This window comes from Budorcas taxicolor, chromosome 11 (assembly GCF_023091745.1).
Source record: "Budorcas taxicolor isolate Tak-1 chromosome 11, Takin1.1, whole genome shotgun sequence".
Taxonomy (NCBI): Eukaryota; Metazoa; Chordata; class Mammalia; order Artiodactyla; family Bovidae; genus Budorcas; species Budorcas taxicolor.
In genome coordinates this window covers 151,613,380-151,634,008 of record NC_068920.1, presented here as the reverse complement: position 1 = coordinate 151,634,008, position 20,629 = coordinate 151,613,380, and the positions used below count along the sequence as shown (strand labels likewise).

The window sequence follows — 20,629 nt, the reverse complement described above, 5'->3', positions numbered from 1 at the left end:
ATTTTTCATTTCTGTAGGAAAAGAACCCTTTGTACGTCAGAAAAGATGTGAAGTTTTAAGATCTCTTGTATTAAGGCCAGCTTAGGCCAGCTAATGTCCTAAGTCTTTGGGAAGCTAGCTCAAATTGTGTTTCTACTGACTTTACATTTTCATACGGGGAGATATCCAAGGATCAGAGGTGCCTTACACCACCCCAACCAATGTGTATCACTTCATTTATTACAGTTTCAGTCATGGAGAAGTAGGAGTCAGCACAGCATACTCTGTGCATTCTGCTTTATTTAATCTAGTTTCATCTGTTTCTCTTTATTCCCAGGAAAGAATGAGATACCAAAGGAAAACAATTCAATTGTTATTATTTTTATTGTTTCTGTGGACCTTTCAGAGAATGTACCATTTCAGGTAACTTTAAAAAATTAATGATATTTTATTCTCATGTTGGTAAAGGATCTAGGGTATTCAGAAAGGTGATAAATTTTCCCCCTGATTGAATCATCCTCCAAATATATTGATCCAAATATGCCCCATTATATCCAAATATATTAGCATAAACATAGGCTTCAGCATAAAAGTTCTTTCTTTCTAACGTGATCAAAGGTAATGTAATTTCTGTAAGTCCATATGTACTCGGAGAAGCAATGTGAAGCTACCAAGACAGTTACCATGTAATTAATGACAGTGTAATGTTAGTACATGTTGTAAACTGCCATTTTTACATGGGTGGCATTAAAAAAAAAGTCCCTAGTATTGGTGACTTCTCACATTAGGTGTGGTATTTGTCCTCCACATATTTGAGCAAGTGGAGAGCGTTCATTGGAAATTAGGAAATTTCATTGTTTTTTCTTTTGCTTGGTTTCTTTGGCTGTGCTGCATGGCTTTTGGCAGTGAAAGAAGAGTCCTAACCGTTGGACCATCAGGGAATTCCCACAAATGCCATTGTTTAAATGTTATTAAGTAAACTTCTCTGTCATTTGTATCTCGAATAATTACTTGTTTTTTTCCGATGTAGCATGCAGTCATGATTGTAATGATTTTTATCGTGTTCATTCCTGTATCTCTATAACCAACAATGTATTTGGCACCTACTGTGTGTCTTAGTCTATTTTAAGCTACTTTAACAAAATTCCATAGACTGGTTGGCTTATGAACTACAGAAATTTCTCACAGTTCTGGAGGTTGAGAAGTCCAGGATCAAGGCACCAACAGATTTGGTGTCTGTTGAGGACACACTTTCTAGTTCATACACAGCTCTTCCCAATGTGTCCTTCAGGAGCAGAAAAGTCTCTGCCATGGGGTCTCTTTTCCAAGGGCACCAATCGCATTCATGAGGGCTCCATCCTCATGATCTAATCACCCCCAAAAGCCCTACCTCCTAATGCCATCACCTTAGAAGTTAGGGGCTTCAACATACGAATTTGAGGGGTAGGCAAATATTTCATATATAACATTACATTTTCATTAAATATTTGGTACTATTAGATAACAAAATTAGGTAATAAAATGAATAGGTTTATAGGGATATAAGTCCTGGGTGTTCATTGGTAGGACTGATGTTGAAGCTGAAACTCCAATACTTTGGCCACCTGATGCGAAGAGCTGACTCATTTGAAAAGACCCTGATGCTGGGAAAGATTAAGGGCAGAAGGAGAAGGGGACAACAGAGGACGAGATGGTTGGATGGCATCACCAACTCAATGGACATGAGTTTGGGTGAACTGCGGGAATTGGTGATGGACAGGGAGGCCTGGCGTGCTGTGGTTCATGGAGTCGCAAAGAGTTGGACATGACTGAGCGACTGGACTGAACTGAACTCTGTTTGCTTGCTAAGTTGCTTCAGTCATGTCCTACACTTTGCGACCCCATGGACTATGGCCTGCCAGGCTTCTCTGTTCATGGAATTCTCCAGACAAGAATACTGGAGTGGGTAGCCATTCCCTCCTCCAGGGGATCTTCCCAACCCAGGGACTGAACCTACGTCTCCTGCATTGCAGGCAGATTCTTTACCGCTGAGCCACCAGGGAAGTCCCAGGGAAATAACTCTAATTATATTAAATGTGGAAACCCTTTATATAAGTTTGAAATTAATACAATGCTTTTCATTTATTCTAAGCACAAAGAAAGTACAGAGGATCTATCAGTGCTGGTAAGTCTTTATCCACAAATAGGCAATGACTTCTTCTTTGAAGACTAAATCAGTTGGAGGGCAGTGGACTATCTGCAAGTCCTTGGCAGGGTAAACCAAAAGGCAGGGCAAACCCAAGCAACTTTACAAATTAAGGTATTTACAAGTGGAGATATTTGTTTAAGGTCGGAGTACCAGGAGTCAAAGAAAGAGCAGTCTGGCAGGGTGCTATCTCTGATAGAGGAGTGAGACCTGGTTAGAGGAAGCGTGTTACAGAAGCCAGAAGCCAGCCTACAGGAACCCTGGATCTTTTAAAGCTCTGGGGAAACGCATGGGAGTTGAGTATTGGCTAAAAGACCCCCAGGTATGAATCACACACCACCCGAAAAACCATGCCATCAGAGTGTGTGCAGAGAGGAAGCTTCCTCAAAGTTTGTCCAAGATTCAGTATCATCAGGTGTTCCTCTACTTCTCCCTGTGCTCACGGAAACACACATAGTGAAGTGAAAGCAACTTTCCTTTGTGTTGCTTGTTGCCTTTAGGGTCCTTGTCTCTCTCATGGTTCCACGATTGCAACATCCCCACTAAGACCAGGGCATCGGAACTCTCCATCACCTGAAAAAGGCAGGAAAATCCCAGGCAAAGGTGGGAACATTCAAGGAAAGCCTGCTACAGCAGATGCTGCGAGAAAGAATGGATTAAAATGCTTTCTGCCAAAATGTATTCAGTGCAATACAACCTAACAATCATCCTCTTATTAATATTAGCTCTCCTTAGCATCAGGAGTCTATAGCTGTAGCATAGTAATACTTATCATCCAAGGCATTGTTATTGATGGAAGCGGTGCCTGGTAGAATGTCACATCTCGGCCACATTCCAACATTGCAGTTACTCCCGTCTGTGTACATAGGCACAAAAACAATCTCGTGACATATGACTCAGCTCCACAGCTGTCTAATCCCCTTATCTCAGTCCAGAATCAGCTCTCCCAGGGTGTCTTAGCAAGAGTGCCATAGAGCTTTTATGAAAGAGGAAAAGCAAGGGCTCAGGCACAATTGCTGGTCTTTTCACCTACTATGTGACTATGGACAAGATAATAAAAGTTGTGCTTCAGTTTATTTCATAGGAGTGGATTGAATTAGATAATACTTAGGAAAGTATTCAATAAGTATTAATGAAAGAAATCTAAATGTATCTGGCAAATTAGGGAATACTCCCCTTAAGAAGGGATATTTAAATGAGACCTAAATGCTATGTGGGAATTAGCTGGTGGAACCTGTGGCGTGTTTAAGGGACTAACAAAAGGCCAGTGAGTCTGAAAAACTGTCAATGTGGGGCTAGGTAGGAGAGGTGGGTGGAACAGTGTGAAGCGTCAGATCATGCAGAATATCATGGCTCTATAAGGAATATGGACATGATCCTTAGGACAGTGGACATTGTTAAATAGAATAATGATTGGTAACATTGGAGCTTCAGAAACATGTTATTGGAAGCAGAGTGGAAATAGAGCATGGGTGAAGGTGAAGTCGCTCAGTCGTGTCCGACTCTGTGACCCTGTGGACTGCAGCCTACCAGGCTTCTCAGTCCATGGGATTCTCCAGGCAAGAGTACTGGAGTGGTTTACCATTTCATTCTCCAAGAAATAGAATGTGAATCAGTTGAAAAGGGAAAATGCAGGGATAAGCAGAGGGCAGCGCATCGCTAATTACATGGATAGAAATATGAAGGAAGGTTCATTATATCGTGCTCTTTCCATTTGTGTACCTTTTCAAAGGTACACGAACTTTTAAAAACTGAACAGTGAGGCCAATGAGGAGGCTTTGGTAGTAGCCCAGACAAGGAACGATGCTGACCTGAAGTCATATGCTAGCAGGGAATGGAGATAGGGGATGGATTTGAGATGTTTTGGAGGTAAAACCATCCGGGTTTAATGGTGGGTTTGATGTTGGGATTCAGAGGGGCTCTGAGTGGAGAATGACGCTCCTGTTTCTGCCGTGCAAATCCAAGCAGATTCAGTGAGCTATGGCGACATAGGAAGAGGACCTACTTTGGGGCAAAGATGATGACTTTGAACGTCTTCCTTTGGTAGCATCTGTGCAAAATTCAAGTAGAAGACTTCAGAACACAGTTGGGTATACTAAATTTATGGGAGAAGTATCATTATATATAAGAACTTGAAGCCACAGAAAAATGCCCAGAAGATTGTCAGTTGAGCAAACAGAGAACTTAAGAAAAATCCTTCTGAGAATAATGATCGCATCAGGGCCGCTGAGCAGATCGGATATTTAAGGGCAACCTTAGGTAAAAAAAAAGGAATATATTCTCATTGGGGTAGAAGTCACTACAGGTAAATTTGGGGATGAGGTTGCAGAAAGTTGAGGGAGCTTCCGTCTGATAATTGCCATTTTCTCTGTGAATTAGAAGATGAGAATGAGAACTTGTGGGAACAGATAGACTCCTGGGAAGCACAGAGAATTACGCTCAGGGTGGAAATCATGATTTTTCCATGCCACAACCATCAAAGTTCATTATTAATTTTCTGCTTCATGCTTATTTTGCATTTTACATTTGATAATACATCTCAAACTCTCTCTATATTATATGACTCTTTGCATTATTTTTCCTAATAGGTCTGTGAATACTCAAACAGAAGAATTAAAGCTATCAGACTGGTTTTTTCCCAAGTAAGAATTTCAGATCTAATACATGTGAGATTAATCTGTAGATTGCTCAATAGGAATTAACAGATGGCAAAAATACTGTGACTGGCATTCCAAATGCTGGAGAGCAGATAGATCTTTGATGGTTATTTAAAAAAATAAGCAGTAGCCGAGATCAACTGGAAATGGACATTAGGACCTATGTCCTCTGTGAATGAGAATTTAGATGATAGAAACACAAAGCACCCTAGAATGACAGAGAGTCACCAGATGTAAGGGTACATTTGAGATCGTTTGATTGTTTCTCCTCATTTCACCAATGAGAGAACCAAAGCCCAGATCATGTGGGTGGGCTGTCTGTGCACTTCGTGCTTTAATACAACAGCTTTCTTCTGGGCTCTCTGCCTCCATCTTCTTACTCTATGCACCAGTCTTTCACCTTGATGCTGTAGATCTGAGGACCTGTCTCAATTAAAACTTTGAAAGGAGACATCCAGTTACTGGATAATGATCCATGACTCATCCTCCCACAATATCACTACATTTGTCTGATCTAATCAGATCATACAAAGCATACCAGCTATTTAAACAGAGTTTTAAGTATAAAGAATTGCTGATTACCATATAGTCGTTAAGGGGCTTCCCAGGTGATGCTAGCGGAAGAACCTGCCAATGCAGGAGACCTCAGAGATGTCAGTTTGATCCCTGGGTTGGGAAGATCCCCTGAAGGAGGGCATGACACCCCAGTATTCTTGCCTGGAGAATCCCATGAACAGAGGAGCCTGGCAGGCTATGGAGTCACAAAGAGTCAGACACTTCTAAAACAACTTAGCACCCATGGACAGCCATAAAGTCGTTAACTAGGTAACCTGAAAAATGGAAAATACAGCTCTAAGGTGTCACAGAGGGAACAGCTATAGGAAGTAATTATTTTCCCTGGTTCTGAAGAAAGAAAAGGAAGGGACTGGAATTATTACACCTTAAAAACTTAGAGACAAATCTCACAGGGCTTAAACTCCGCTGTTGCTTACCTGGTGTGGGTGCCTCTCAGCTCCAGGGATGCCTCTTGGGGCAGAGAACCAGCCCTTCTAAGGAGGAGCACGGCGAGACTGGTTCTGCACGTGTTGCAAAAACTGAAAGTTGGATTCAATTGCTCAGGAAAAGAACTGCTATTGCTGTGGTAAAGATGCATTCCTGGAATGGGACTTGCAGGAACAGGATGCAGACAAGAAGCCCACAGGAAACAGAAAAGAGCAAGTTTCTTCTTCCTCCAAACTTGTAATTTTCCTCCAATGCCCTCTATTAGTAGAGCCTACCAGGGTGCCCATTGGCAAAGGAGAAATGTGATTTGCAGTGTCCCAGCTCAACATAATAAAGCAGGGTATACTGTGGTGGGTTTAACTTTGAAAGACAATAGCTTAATAACTGATACAGCATCCCCCTAATAAGACAGGTAAGTTATAGCCTCATAATTCAAGGTACTGATCAATCACAACAGGTGAAAAAAGGACAAAACCATATAATCATTTAAGTAGATTCCAAATCAGTTCAGTTCAGTCCAGTCGCTCAGTCGTGTCCGACTCTTTGCGACCCCATGAATTGCAGCATGCCAGGCCTCCCTGTCCATCACCAGCTCCCGGAGTTCACTCAGACTCATGTCCATCGAGTCAGTGATGCCATCCAGCCATCTCATCCTCTGTCATCCTCTTCTCCTCCTGCCCCCAGTCCCTCCCAGCATCAGAGTCTTTTCCAATGAGTCAGCTCTTCACATGAGGTGGCCAAAGTACTGGAGTTTCAGCTTTAGCATCAGTCCTTCCAAAGAACACCCAGGACTGATCTCCTTTAGAATGAACTGGCCTCAGTGGGCTACTTTTAAGTTTCGATCTCCATTCCTTTTTCTTTGGCGGGGTGTGTGTGTGTTTAAACAGCAGAGATTTATTTTCTCCTGTTTCTGAAGGCTGGAAATAGAAGATCAAGGTGTTGGCAAGTTTGGTTGCTTCTGAGGTCTCTCTTCTTGACTTGCAGCTGCCTGTCTCCTTGCTGTGTCCTCACAAGGCTTTTTCTCTGTGTACACCTCCCGGGTGTCTCTTACTCTTATAAGGACACCAGCCCTGTTGGCTTTGGCCCTGTTCTTATGACCTCATTTAACCTTAACCTGTTAGTTGCTCAGTCGTGTCTGACTCTTTGCGATTCCATGGACTGTAGCCCACCAGGCTCCTCTGCCCATGGAATTCTCCAGGCAAGAATACTGGAGTGGGTTGCCTTTCTCTTCTCCAGGGGGTCTTTCCGACCCAGGTATCAAACCCAGGCCTCCTGCATTGTAGTCAGGCTCTTTACCATCTGAGCCACCGGGGAAGTCCCGTTTAACCTTAATTACTTCTCTAAAGGCCCTATCTCCAAATATTCAGACTGGGGTTACACCTTCAACACATGAATCTGGAGGAGACATTCAGTCCATAACAAGCTCTGAAACAGCTAATGGAATCTTTCTCTTGCTGCATGTCAACTCCTATTGCATTTTTCATTTTTTTCATTGATGATCATTAAAGCTGAACACATTTTCATATGAATATTGGCCACTTAGACATTCACTTTTGTAAACTGCCTGTTTATATCTCTTCTCTTTATCCCACACAATGGATTGTCTTTTTTTTTTTTTATAGATTTGAATACACATAATATAAAATTCACTATTTTAATTGTTTAAAAATGTACAATTTGGGGCTTTCCCGGTGGTCCAGTAGTTAAGAATATGTCTTGCAATGCAAGGGAACTTGCTTAATCCCTGATGCACAAAGACTCCACACGCTGCAGAGCAGCTAAGCCCATGGGCCAAAACTACTGAGCCCGCATGCTGCAACTACTGAAGCCCGCAGAGCCTGGAGCCTGTGCTCCACAGCAAGGGAAGCCACTCAATGAGAAGCCCATGCACCACAATGAAGAGCAGCCCCTGCTCAACTAGAGAAACGCCTGTGCAGCAACCAGGACCTAGCGCCACCAAAAACTTGAGTAAATAAGTCCTTTAGAAATGTACAGCTCTAGCTATCTAATTCCAGAATATCTTCATCATAGAAAAAAAGAAGCTCTGCCCATTAAGAAGTAACTTCTCATTCCCTGCTCCTTGACAAACACAAATCTGCTTTCCATCTCTCTGGACTTGACTCTTCTGGACATTTCCTATGAAGGGAGCATAGTATGTTTTGTTATTTTTTTAATGTCTGACTTCTTTCACTTTGCATGTTTTATTTATTTATTTTCCAGATTTTATTATTATTTTTTTTTACTTTACAATATTGTATTGATTTTGCCATACATCAACATGGATCTGCCACGGGTGTACACGTATTCCCAATCCTGAACCCTGCCTCCCACCTCCCTCCCTGTATCATCTCTCTGGGTCAACCCACTGCACCAGCCCCAAGCATCCTGTATCCTGCATCAAACCTAGACTGGTGATTCATTTCTTATATGATATTATACGTGTTTCAATGCCATTCTCCCAAATCATCCCACCCTCTCCCTCTCCCACAGAGTCCAAAAGACTGGTCTATACATCTGTGTCTCTTTTGCTTTGCATGTTTTAAAGATTCATCTATATTGTAGCATATATCAGTATTTCATTCCTTTTCATAGCTGAATAATATTCCATGGTATGGATACACCACACATCCATTCACCAGTAAATGGATATTAGGTTGTTTCCACTTTGGGGCTATTATAAGTAATGGTGCTATAAACATTCATGCACAAGTTTTCATTTTAAATCATACTTTCAGTTTCCTTGGGTATATATCCATAAGTGGGTTTACTGGGTACATGGTAATCCTAAATTAAACTTTTTGAGAAACCACCAAACTCTTTTCCACACGGTTACATCATTTTATGTTCCCATCAACAATGTATGAGTGTTTCAGTTTCTCTGCATCCTTTCCAACACCTGCTATTTTTTGTTTTGCTGGGGGTGTGTGTTATGTTATGGCCATTCTAGTGTATGTGAAATATCTTATTATAGTTCTGATTTACATTTCTGTAATGACTAATGATGTTGATCTTGAGATGTCTTTGTCTGGCTTTGACATCAAAGTAATATTGGCCTCACAGAATGAGTTAGAAAGTTCTATTTCTTTGGAAGACTTTGAGAATGTAATTGGGGTTAATTCTTGAAGTGTTTGGTAGAATTCAGCAGTTAAACCATCTGATCCTGGTCTTTCTTTGTTAGCAGATCTTCAATTACCTTTATTTGTTATAGGTCTCTAAGATTTTCTAGTTCTTCTTGAACCAGTTTTAGTAGTTTGTGTCTTTCTAGAAATTTATCCATTTCATCTATAAGGTCTATAAAAATGTCCCCATTTCTGTTCTTGATTTTAATAATTTGAGTCATCTCTGATTTTCTCCTGGTCAGTTTAATTAAAGGTATGCCAGTTTCATTAATCTTTGCAAAGAATTGACTTTTGGCTTCATTGATTCTGTCATTTTTTTTCTCTATTCAGTTCTCTCTGAGCCAGTCTTTATTATTTCTTCTTTCTGTTGCCTTTAGTTTTGTTTTTCCCTTTTTTTTTTTCCCAGTTTCCCCCTTTTTTCCCCTTAAGGTGGAATGTGTGGTGACTAATATGAGATCTTTCTTTTTTAAAACATGGATGTTTACAGCCATACATTTCCCTCTGAGTACTGATTTTCACTGTCTCCCATAAGGGTTAGCATGTTATACCTTCATTTTGATTTATCTCAATTTCTTTTCTAATTTCCTCATGATTTTGGAGTTTTTTGTTTTTGTTTTTTTCCCTTATGATTTTTTTCCTTTGGCACATTGGTTGTCTAGGTGGGTTGTTTAATTTCCAGGTGTTTATGAATGTTCTAGACTTATTTCTGTTACTGATTTCTCATTTCATTCCAGTATCCTTGGAAAAGATAGTTTGTATGTTTCCAGTCACTATAAGGTGATTGAGCCTTGTCTTATGGTCTAAGATGAGATTTATCCTGGAGAGTATTCCATGTGTGTTTGAGAAGGACATGTACTCTGTCGTTGGATAAAGTGTTCTGTGTGTGTCTGATTTGTTCTTTTGCCTGCTCAAATCTTCTGTTGACATCCTAAAGTGAATTTTTTCCTTTCAGCTATACACGTCTCAACTTCAGTATTTCTATTTCATTTGTTTTTATAATTTGTATCTTTAATATTCTCTATTTGTTAAGACAATGTTCTTCTGGTTTTCTTTAGTTCTCTGTCCGTGGCTTCCTTTAGCACGTTGAAAGTGAAGTCGCTCAGTCGCGTCCGACTCTCTGCAACCCTGTGGACTATAGCCCACCAAGCTCCTCCGTCCGTGGGATTCTCCAGGCAAGAATACTGGAGTGGGTTGCCATTTAGCATGTTAAGCATATATTAAAAGGTGGACTTAAAGTCTTTTTAGAAAAACTCAGTCAATGTCTGGACAGTTCTCATTTATTTGTTTTCCTGTGAATGGGCTGTACATTCTTCTTTATTTGGATAACTCTTAAATTTTGGTTAAAAACTAGACATTTTGAGTATTATAATATAGTTTCTCTGAAAATCAGATACTTTTGCCTTCTCAGAGTTTGTTGTTCTTATTTGCTCTTGGTTGTTTGTTTGGTCTTGTTTTTCCCTTTTTTTCTAGTTTCCCCCCTTTTTCCCTTTAAGGTGGAAGGTGAGGCTATTAATATGAGATCTTTCTTTTCTTATGGTTGTTTGCTTAGTGGCTTTTCTAAACTATTTTTTAAAAGACTGTATTCTTTTTCTTGTTTGGTCCCAGAAGTCTCTGAGCTACCCTTAGGTTGTAGCCAGCAAGTTGTTTGACAGAGATTTCCTATAAGTGCCTAAAACCTGAGAGAGGGAGGTGTTAGAGGGGAGAAGGAGGAGGAAGAGAAAATGAAGGAGGAGGAGGAGAAGGAGAAGGAAAAAAACAGAAAAGAGAGGAAAACAAAACAAAGAGAAGAAGACACTTACATTCTTTAAAGACTGGCTCTGTGTTTGCGCCCGCCTTCAACACAGCCCAGTCGCTTATAACTCTGCCTTAGCTTTCACTTCTTGTGTGCCCTGAGCCTAAATATCTGTCGGAGGTGAAAGCCTAGGATCTTCACAGGTCTTTCCTGAATGTTCGTTCTGCCCTGAACGTGTGCATGGATTCCTCAGTTCCTCGTTCTGTGTGTGTCTGATTGACGCATGGGATCTTGTCAAAGCCCTTACTTCCCAAAGAACTGTCTTTCAAATGTTTCCTCCCCAGGCTTTCAGCATATCTAGTGTTTAACTGAAATCTTTTGTTTCAGGTGAAAGGGGCTTGTTCTTTTACAACTTTTTTTCAAGGAATACCCTCCCCTTCAATTCTCAGAGAATGTTAAGTACAAGAAAAAAAGCACTATGAGTCAATCCTTCAAGGAACTCTCAGGTAGCTTAAAAAGATAAACACAATCGCTGGGAATTAGATCCACTCTTCTCCCCACTGAGTCAGATACCCACACTGAGAACATAGTATGGTTTTGTCTTTTCAATGCCACTGTTATACTAGGAAGAGCATTGGTGCAAGGCTAGGTTAGAATACCTCAAAGGTTTTCTAGTCCTACCATATTGAGTCTTTTTTTTTTTTTTTCTTTTTGAGATAACATTTGCTTGGTTGCTCTAAATATTTGGCTATCTTCCAAAGTTCTGACAAAGTTGATTCTGATAGTATGCAACAATGTTAACACTGGCAGCATTTCAGATTATGAAAACTGGGAAGTTTGCGTTTTAAAATAGTGCTTCTGAAAAGAATCAGTGTCCATAGCTTAAGACGGTAGATCTTGTCCAACTGTAAGAGAAATTGTTACTTTAGACTTTGCGTGATATTTCAACTATGCATCCTCAAAGATGTTGGAACAATAATATAATCAGTACATGTACTTTTGTAATGATCTCACCCTAATGATTCAGCCATGAAATTAAAAGGTGCTTACCCCTTGGAAGGAAAGTTATGACCAACTTAGACAGCATATTAAAAAGCAGAGACATTACTTTGTTAACATAGGTCCATCTAGTCAAGGCTATGGTTTTTCCAGTAGTCATGTGTGGACGTGAGAGTTGGACTGTGAAGAAAGCTGAGCACCAAAGAATTGATGGTTTTGAACTGTGGTGTTGGAGAAGACTCTTGAGAGTCCCTTGGACTGCAAGGAGATCCAACCAGTCCATTCTGAAGGAGATCAGTCCTGGGTGTTCATTGGAAGGACTGATGTTGAAGAAACTCCAATACTTTGGCCACCTGATACGAAGAGCTGACTCATTTGAAAAGACCCTGATGCTGGAAAAGACTGAGGGCAGAAGGAGAAGGGGACGACAGAGGGTAATGTGATTGGATGGCATCACCGACTCAATGGACATGAGTTTGGGTGAACTCTGGGAGTTGGTGATGGACAGGAAGGCCTGGCGTGCTGCGGTTCATGAGATCGCAAAGAGTCGGACACAACTGAGCGACTGAACTGAACTGAACTGAGTCATTTCTGATAAACTGTTTCTTCTGTTTATCATGCCATCAAGGCTCTGGGTTAGAAATAAGGAAATACTGCAATCAGACATAGGCTTTATACATTAGCAATATCTACTACAATTTTATTAAAAGTATTTTGCTCATAATTCTTATATCTTCCTTACAGTGCCATAAATCGCTCAAACGTAACTACCAGCTGGGCAGCTCCAGTTGTGTGGCATGGCACTTATGATGAAGTGGTGCTGGAAAATTATTACGCAAGTCATAAAATTACTGTGGGGTTGACTGTGTTTGCTGTGGGAAGGTAGGTATTGCTGAATGACCTTTATATTCAGGTGTTTTATTTTAGAAAATGGGAGATTATCAATAATCTACCTCAAGAATTTAGAAAAAGTAGAACAAAATAAAGCCAAAGAAAGCAGAAATAAGGAAGTAATAAAGGTGAGAGCAGAAATCCATGAAATTGAAAACAGAAAAGTCTTAGAGAAAAATCAATGAAACAAAAATGTGGTTCTTTGGGGAAAAAGAAAACCTCAATAAAATCCATAATCACCCAGGAAGACTAGCCAAGAAAAAAAAATAATGCAAATTATAAATATTGGGAAAGAAACAGGGTATATCACCTCAGACCTTGTAGACTTTAAAAGGATAATCAGGAAACAGTATAACATTCTCTACATATCTGACAACTTAGAGGACACGGATCGTATAAAGCACAAACAACCACAATTCACCCAACATGAAACAGATCATTTGAATAACCCTATATCTATTGAGGAAATAGAATGTATAATTTTAAAAACTCCCAAAGGGGCTTCCCTGGTGGCTCAGCTAGTAAAGAATCTGCTTGCAATGCAGGAGACCTGGGTTTGATCCCTGGGTTGGGATAGTCCCTTTGGGAAGGGAACAACTACCCACTCCAGTATTCTGGCCTGGAGAATTCCATGGACTATATATAGTCCATGGGGTCACAAAGAAAGGACTTTCACTTTCAAAGTCCTCAGGCGCAGATAGTTTCATCAGAGAATTCTACCGAATACTTAAAGAAAAATTAACATCAATTCTACACAATCTTTTTCAGAAAAGAGACTAGAAAGGAACACATCCCAAATCATTTTATGAAGCAAATTCTGCCTTGATATCAAAATCATACCAAAAAGAGTACAAAAAAGTATTAAGTTGAACAATACTTATCACTCATTAAAATGGTAAAGTTATCAGCTTTATAGCAACTTGCTGTTAAATATTGGTAGTAATTTATTGTTTAATTAAAAGAAAACAGAAAGAGGAAGAAAGGGAGGAGGAAGGGAAGACTCCTTACTGAAGAAGTTTCCCATGACCTCCTCCCGAGACTCACTGTGGTCTCTTCAAGTTGCTGCCCCAGGATCTGTAACAAGATCCCGGGGAGTGACCCTATTCTGGGGCAGTACTTCTACCTTCAGGACACAGATGGAGTTTCTGGTTCCTTCCTTCACCCTCCTGAATAGAACGCAGGGTCTTAAAAGGGTACTGTATAAGGGAAGGGGCACTGAAACCACAGCTTCAGTAACCTCACCATGAAACCCTGACTCTGTTTTAAAGAACCTCTGAAAGCTCAGGAATAAATGGCATCAATTTCCTCTGAAATTAGGAGTATAGGTGGGACTGAAACTAGGAGGATAGATTTAAAGTATCTATATGGAAAATTTCAACATGAATATCTGCTACAGGAATGAACAATTAAGCCAATAAAATAAAACAGAAAAATGCCATGCAAATATTAAAGACTTCCTGTTTATTGGCAATAGCACTGTAGAGACCTGTAGGGAAAGACTTCCATAAATGATGTTGGAGAAAATGTCAACACAGGAAAACTTAAATTGTACCTTTATAGCATATCATGTACAAACATACAAACATCAATTACTAGGTAGTTTGAAGACCAATAGTTAAAAGAAAAACTGTATCTTCACGAACTCAGGATAGAAAAGGATTTATTAATCAAGACATAGAAACTACTAATCATAAAGGAAAAGACTGATAAGTCTGACTGCTTATGAGTGAACTCTGGGAGTTGGTGATGGACAGGGAGGCCTGGCGTGCTGCGATTCATGGGGTCGCAAATAGTCGGACACGACTGAGCAACTGAACTGAACTGAAGAAAAAAATCAGAGAAACACAAACTGAAGGCCATTTTACAAAATACACGGTCAGGGTCATGACTAACAAGAAGAGAAATTGACAGCGTGGAAGAGACTAGGGAGACTAGAAGAGACTAGTGACTGAATGCAGTGTGTTCTGGATTGGATCCTGGAAACCGAAAAGGTCATTAGGGAAGAAGCTGGTGAAAATCACATAAAATCTGTGGTTTAGCTAATAGTCGTTTACCACTGATAATTTCCTAGTTTTGACAAATGTACTATGGTTATATAATATATTACTATTAGGGGAAGGTGGGTAGAGCATATGTGGGAACTCTGTAATATATCTGCAACTTTTCTGTAAATCTAATGCTATGCTAAGCTTCAGTCGTGTCTGATTCTTTGCGAACCTATGGACTGTAGCCTGCCAGGGTTCTCTGTCCATGGGATTTTCCAGGCAAGAATACTGGAGTGGGTTGCCTTTTCTTTCTCCAGGGGATCTTCCCAATCCAGGGACTGAACCAACATCTCTTAAGTCTCCTGTATTGGCAGGCAGGTTCTTTACCACTAGCACCAACTGGGAAGCAGGCCTTGCTAAGATCCAGGGTAGGAAGTCTAATAGCATTTCAACACAGAAAATATTTTAAAAATTGGGGGAAAAAATGTTTGCCACTGTAGCGACAGTAAGTTTTTTTTAAAATTCTAAACGCCTGATATTAAGCTTTTGATTGATTGCTGAGACATCCATTTTATTTATTTATTCATTGGCCACAATGTACAGCTTGTGGGATCTTAGTTCCCTGACCAGGGAGAAAACTTGGGCCCTGTGCCATAAAAGGGCAGAGTCGTAACCACTGGACCACCAGGGAATCCCCTGAGATATCCACTTTAAAGACATCCATCTCAAATAGAAATATTGCTTACTAGCTAAACAACTAGATAAAGAGCCAAGTCCCCATACCCATGAAATCTTCCTTTTAGAAAGTCCTGAGTGATCTGATCTACATAAATGACCACTTGCATGACCCCATTTTTCCCCTCCCTTGCTTTAACTTCCGCTTTTACGTTTAAAATTTGTCAACAGAGTGAACTTGCAAAACCCTAGGCACCCCACCCTCAACCCAGTAAAGGCAGAACCCTAGGGCCTTTGTGTTTCTCTCTCTTTCTCTCTCTCCCACCACCTCCAACTTTTGACCTCACCGTGTGGCCCCAGGCATGCCACGTATCCTCTAGGATTTGTGATTAATAAAGCTTATTTTCTCAAAGTTCCCTATGGTTGCTGTTGAGGTGCTCCTTGAGATTATAATAAGAATGACAAAGACTGGTCCAGCCATAATGTAGGCTCTGGTGATGTCTGGTGGGAAGTAGGGATCTCTTACCACAAGTAGTAGGGACTCCAGTGAGTGCCCCCAGGCACTCCTAGCTGATAACATCACTATCAATAGGCAGAGACTGACACAAAACAGCCCCATATCACAGCATAGACAAAAATTAACTCAAATGGATAATAGACTTAAATATGAAAGATAAAACAAGAAAGTGACTAGAAAAACATATAGGAGAGTATTTTCACTACTTTGAGGGGGCAAAGATTCCTGAAGTATGACACAAAAGCACTAACCGTAAAATAAATATGGATAAATATGGACTTTGGATTTGAGTTGCTAGCTTCCAGCTCAATATAATATTTTAAGTGATATTTTTTCATAATGTACCTAATAATTTTAGATACTCCAAACTAGAGTTTTCTCCTGACTCCATCTGTCGTATTTCTTAAGACTCTGATCAATATCCAGAACTTATTTCTAGTGATCATATATATAAGCATCATTTGAACTAGTCACATGTATTACCTTTTCTTTTTTGAATTTACCTGAGGCCATTTATTACTACAAGAATCCTTAACTGGCTGGAGAGATTGGAAATGAGAAAGTTTACCTTCAGCCCAGCAATCTTAGCACCATATTAAAGGGCATAGGGCAAAATAAGAAACCAGTGCTGACAGCAGACACAAAGTGTGTCGCCTCTGACTTTTTATGCATAACTAACTACTCTAAGTAAGCCACAGGCATCAGTAACTGCTCTTGCAATGACCTATGACCTTTCCTGCCTACAACCTCTAAAGCAAGTCCCAACTGCTCTGATAACCCTGAAAATTCAGGCTTTTGTTTTGTGCTGGGCACGGTTCAGGTTTCTGATCTCACCAAGTTTCATTCCCTCTTGTGAGAAATTCCTCTTTTCTCCTCTGATCCATAAAACCTCACCAGGGAGAGGAAAGGCAGACAATTTCACTTTTACACTACTTAAATACAACTCAAGAAGCATATCTAATGTTTGCTTCCTTAGTAGCATTTTTCGATAAAACTATAGTAAGTGTAATTTAAATAGTATGTGTTTCACTAACATACAAGAAAATGAACTTAATTGCTTCTTATTTACTTCACAGATACGTTGACCGTTATTTGCACACATTTATAAACTCAGCTGATAAATATTTTATGGTTGGCCAGAAAGTCATCATTTACGTCCTCATAGATGACTTCTCTAAGGTGCCCTGGGTAGATCTGGCTCCCCTCCGAATGCTGAAAATTTTTGAAATAAAGCAAGAGAAGAGATGGCAAGACATCAGTATGATGCGCATGAAGACCATCAGTGAACACGTTGCGGATCACATCCAATATGAAGTTGACTTCCTCTTCTGCATGGATGTGGATCAAATCTTTGTACAAAAATATGGACTGGAGACTCTGGGGGAATCAGTAGGTCAGTTACACGCTCATTGGTATAAGACGAGTCCTACAGAGTTACCTTATGAGAGGAGTCAATTATCAGAAGCATATATACCTATTGGTAAGGGGGACTTTTATTACCATGCTGCTGTATTTGGCGGTACTCCCGTTCAGGTTCTCAATATTGCTAGGGAGTGCTTCAGAGGAATCATGAATGACAAGAAAAATAACATTGAGGCAGTGTGGCATGATGAAAGTCACTTGAACAAGTATTTTTTCCTCCATAAACCCACTAAAATCTTGTCACCAGAATACTGCTGGGATCAGTCTGGACCTAATAGTATTAAGAATGGCACTTTCAAACTCTATTGGGCTTTTAAAAACTATGATTTTCTTAGACAGTCAGTGTAATTTTATAGTCCTTTCTTTGTGTTGCTGAATTTAAAAGCATCATTTGGTCTTGTCTTTAAAAAATTAGTACTTGACAAATTTTAGCACCATAAAAATAATCACTAATAGAATGACAAACTCACCAACACAATTATATTCATACTTTTCATCACCTTTCTCTTTGAATCATATAGCATAGGGTATAGCAGTAACAGAAGGAATATATTGACATCAGATGGAAATATAGTGTTCTCATATCTCGTGTGAATTTTGAGGAAGTATTTTTTTTGGATCACATTGGACAAAATAGAATCTGTCAGGAGAAAATGAAATCTGAAATATTTTCACTGATCCAGCTAGATATATATTTCTTACATTGCTTAAGGAAAGGGATAATCTAGGGGTATGGATAAGGGAAATCGGTGCAACTATACTAATCTACTCTCTATGTAAAATTTTGAGGACATTAAAGCTGCCACCAGATGGGCAGACAGTTACTAGAAAACCGGGTTATTCAAAAAGAACTGTTTTTTTTTTTCTTTTTAACTTTTTAATTTGTATTGGGGGTGTAGCCTATTAACAATGTTGTGATAGTTTCAGGTGAACAGTGAAGGGACTCAGTCATACAAATAGATGTATCCATTCCCTCCCAAACTCCCCTCCCATCCAGGCTCCCACATAACATTGAGCAGAGTTCCATGTGCCATACAGTAGGTCATTTTTGCTTATCTATATTTAATATAACAGAGTGTACATGTGCATCCCAAATTCCCTAACTATCCCTTCTGCCCTTCCTTCCCACCTGCGGCCATAAGTTCAAAATGTGTTTTAAAACTACAAAGTTATCTGTTGTAAAAAATAATAAGGAAATTTTAAATATAGAGAGAAAACTGAAAGTCTTCCTATACTCTCCCTTTGAAAACCTATCACTTGGGGGGGTGGTCCTAAGATGGTGGAGGAACAGGATGGGGAGACCACTTTCTCCCCCACAAATTCATCAAAAGAACATTTGAACGCTGAGTAAATTCCACAAAACAACCTCTGAATGCTGGCAGAGGACATCAGGCACCCAGAAAAGCAGCCCATTGTCTTCAAAAGGAAGTAGGAAAAAATATAAAAGATAAAAAGAGAGACAAAAGAGGTAGGAATGGAGATCCATTCAGGGAAGGGAGACTTAAAAAGGAGAGAAGTTTCCAAACACCAGGAAACACTCTCACTGGCGAGTCTGTGGCGAGCCTTGGAACCTCAAAGGGCAATACAACCGGGAGGGAAAATAAATAAATAATTAAAAGCTACAGATTACATGCCCAGTGGTAACTCCCAGCGGAGAAACAGTGCAGACGCCTGCATCTGCCACTAGCAAGCAGGGGCTGGGCAGGGAGGCGCGGGCTGCATTGCTTAGAGTGAGGACTGGGCCTGAATGCCCTGAGAGCAGTCTGAGGGAACTAACTAACAAACCAGACTGCGGAAATAGTTACCCCGCGAAAAGCCCTAAACTAAAACACCGCCAGCCCCGCTCACAGCTAACAAAGGACTGACCAGAGCTAGCTGGCTGCTGACTGGCCCATCCCCTGCCAGAGAGAGATAATGGAGAAAAGACAGTCTCTTTAACAGTGGTGCTGGGAAAACTGGTCAACCACTTGCAAAAGAATGAAACTAGAACACTTTCTAACACCATACACAAAAATAAACTCAAAATGGGGAACACGTGTACACCAGTGGCAGATTCATGTCAATGTATGGTGAAACCAATACAATATTGTAAAGTAATTAGCCTCCAATTAAAATAAATAAATTTATATTAAAAAAGCTATCACTCAATATTTCCTTTATATGCATTTATATACCCACCACATGAATATATACACACATGTATGTGTGCCTATGCATATATGCTTATACACTATTTTATATAAATTAACATATCACAAAATGCACACATGCATGCATGCATACACGTTTTCTCAATTGTCAGGGTCTAGTTAGGAAAATCGGAGAAGGCGATGGCACCCCACTCCAGTACTCCTGCCTGGAGAATCCCATGGATGGAGGAGCCTGGTGGGCTGCAGTCCATGGGGTCGCTAAGAGTTGGACACGACTGAGCGACTTCACTTTCACTTTTCACTTTCATGCATTGGAGAAGGAAATGGCAACCCACTCCAGTGTTCTTGCCTGGAGAATCCCAGGGACGGGGGAGCCTGGTGGGCTGCCGTCTGTGGGGTCGCACAGAGTCAGACATGACTGAAGTGGCTTAAATGCATTTAGGAAAATAGAACTACTGTTCCAGGTATTTCAAACAATGGGAATTTAACGCAAGGGATTGGACATATGTAAGTGATTAAGAGTTGAGGACAAAATGAGATATATATGTATATATGCATCTTCTTTATCCATTCTGTCGATTGACACTTACTTAGGTTTTTTCCATGTTTTAACTATTGGAAATAGTGCTACTATGAATACTGGGTGCATGTATCTTTACGAATTAGAGTTTTCTCCAGATATATGCCCATGAGTGGGATTACTGGATCATATAACTCTATTTTCAGTTTCTTAAAGACCTTCCATACTGTTCTCCATAGCTGTTGCAACAACTTACATCTCCATCAAAAGTATAGGAGGGTTCCTTTTCCTCTACCCCTCTCCAGCATTTATTATTTGTAGACTTTTAAATTATATGTATACATTCATTCAATGAAGACAGCAGCCCTCTTGGGACTGAGGAAAAAAATTGTAGGATGTCCAGAAAGTGTTAGAACCTAACATGAGCTGCCTGGCATGAGATGAAACAACAAAGAGGATTTTTAGTCACTGCTAGAGATGCCACCCAAAGGAGACAGAGAAAGACAGAGACCAGACACACACACACACACACACACACACACACATGGGCTTTTCCCTTCTACCTTGCTCTCTTCTGCCACTGTTTTCCATTTTCTGTTGCTATACAATAATCAGAGGTAACAGAGTCTGGAAATATGCTGCACTGGGCAGATGAGAAAAATGAAAGACCCAACAGCTGGCAGACAAATGGCTACCACCACCCACCCATTCTGCCGTGAAACGGCCATTCTCATTCTTCCCCCCATACCTAACTCTCATAAAACAACTTTATGTTTCCACTTTGCAGAATTCAACT

General features: G+C 40.2%; 1 protein-coding gene across 1 annotated transcript; it reads left to right on the top strand.

Moving 5' to 3' along the window:
• The first annotated feature begins 322 nt into the window (after positions 1–322).
• Positions 323–17,511, top strand: LOC128056853 (N-acetyllactosaminide alpha-1,3-galactosyltransferase-like). The gene is made up of 5 exons (XM_052649671.1): positions 323–402; positions 2,111–2,143; positions 4,753–4,806; positions 12,418–12,555; positions 16,818–17,511. The coding sequence occupies exons 1-5, from the start codon at positions 323–325 to the stop codon at positions 17,509–17,511; spliced, it is 999 nt and encodes a 332-aa protein (XP_052505631.1).
• Positions 17,512–20,629: the final 3,118 nt, after the last annotated feature.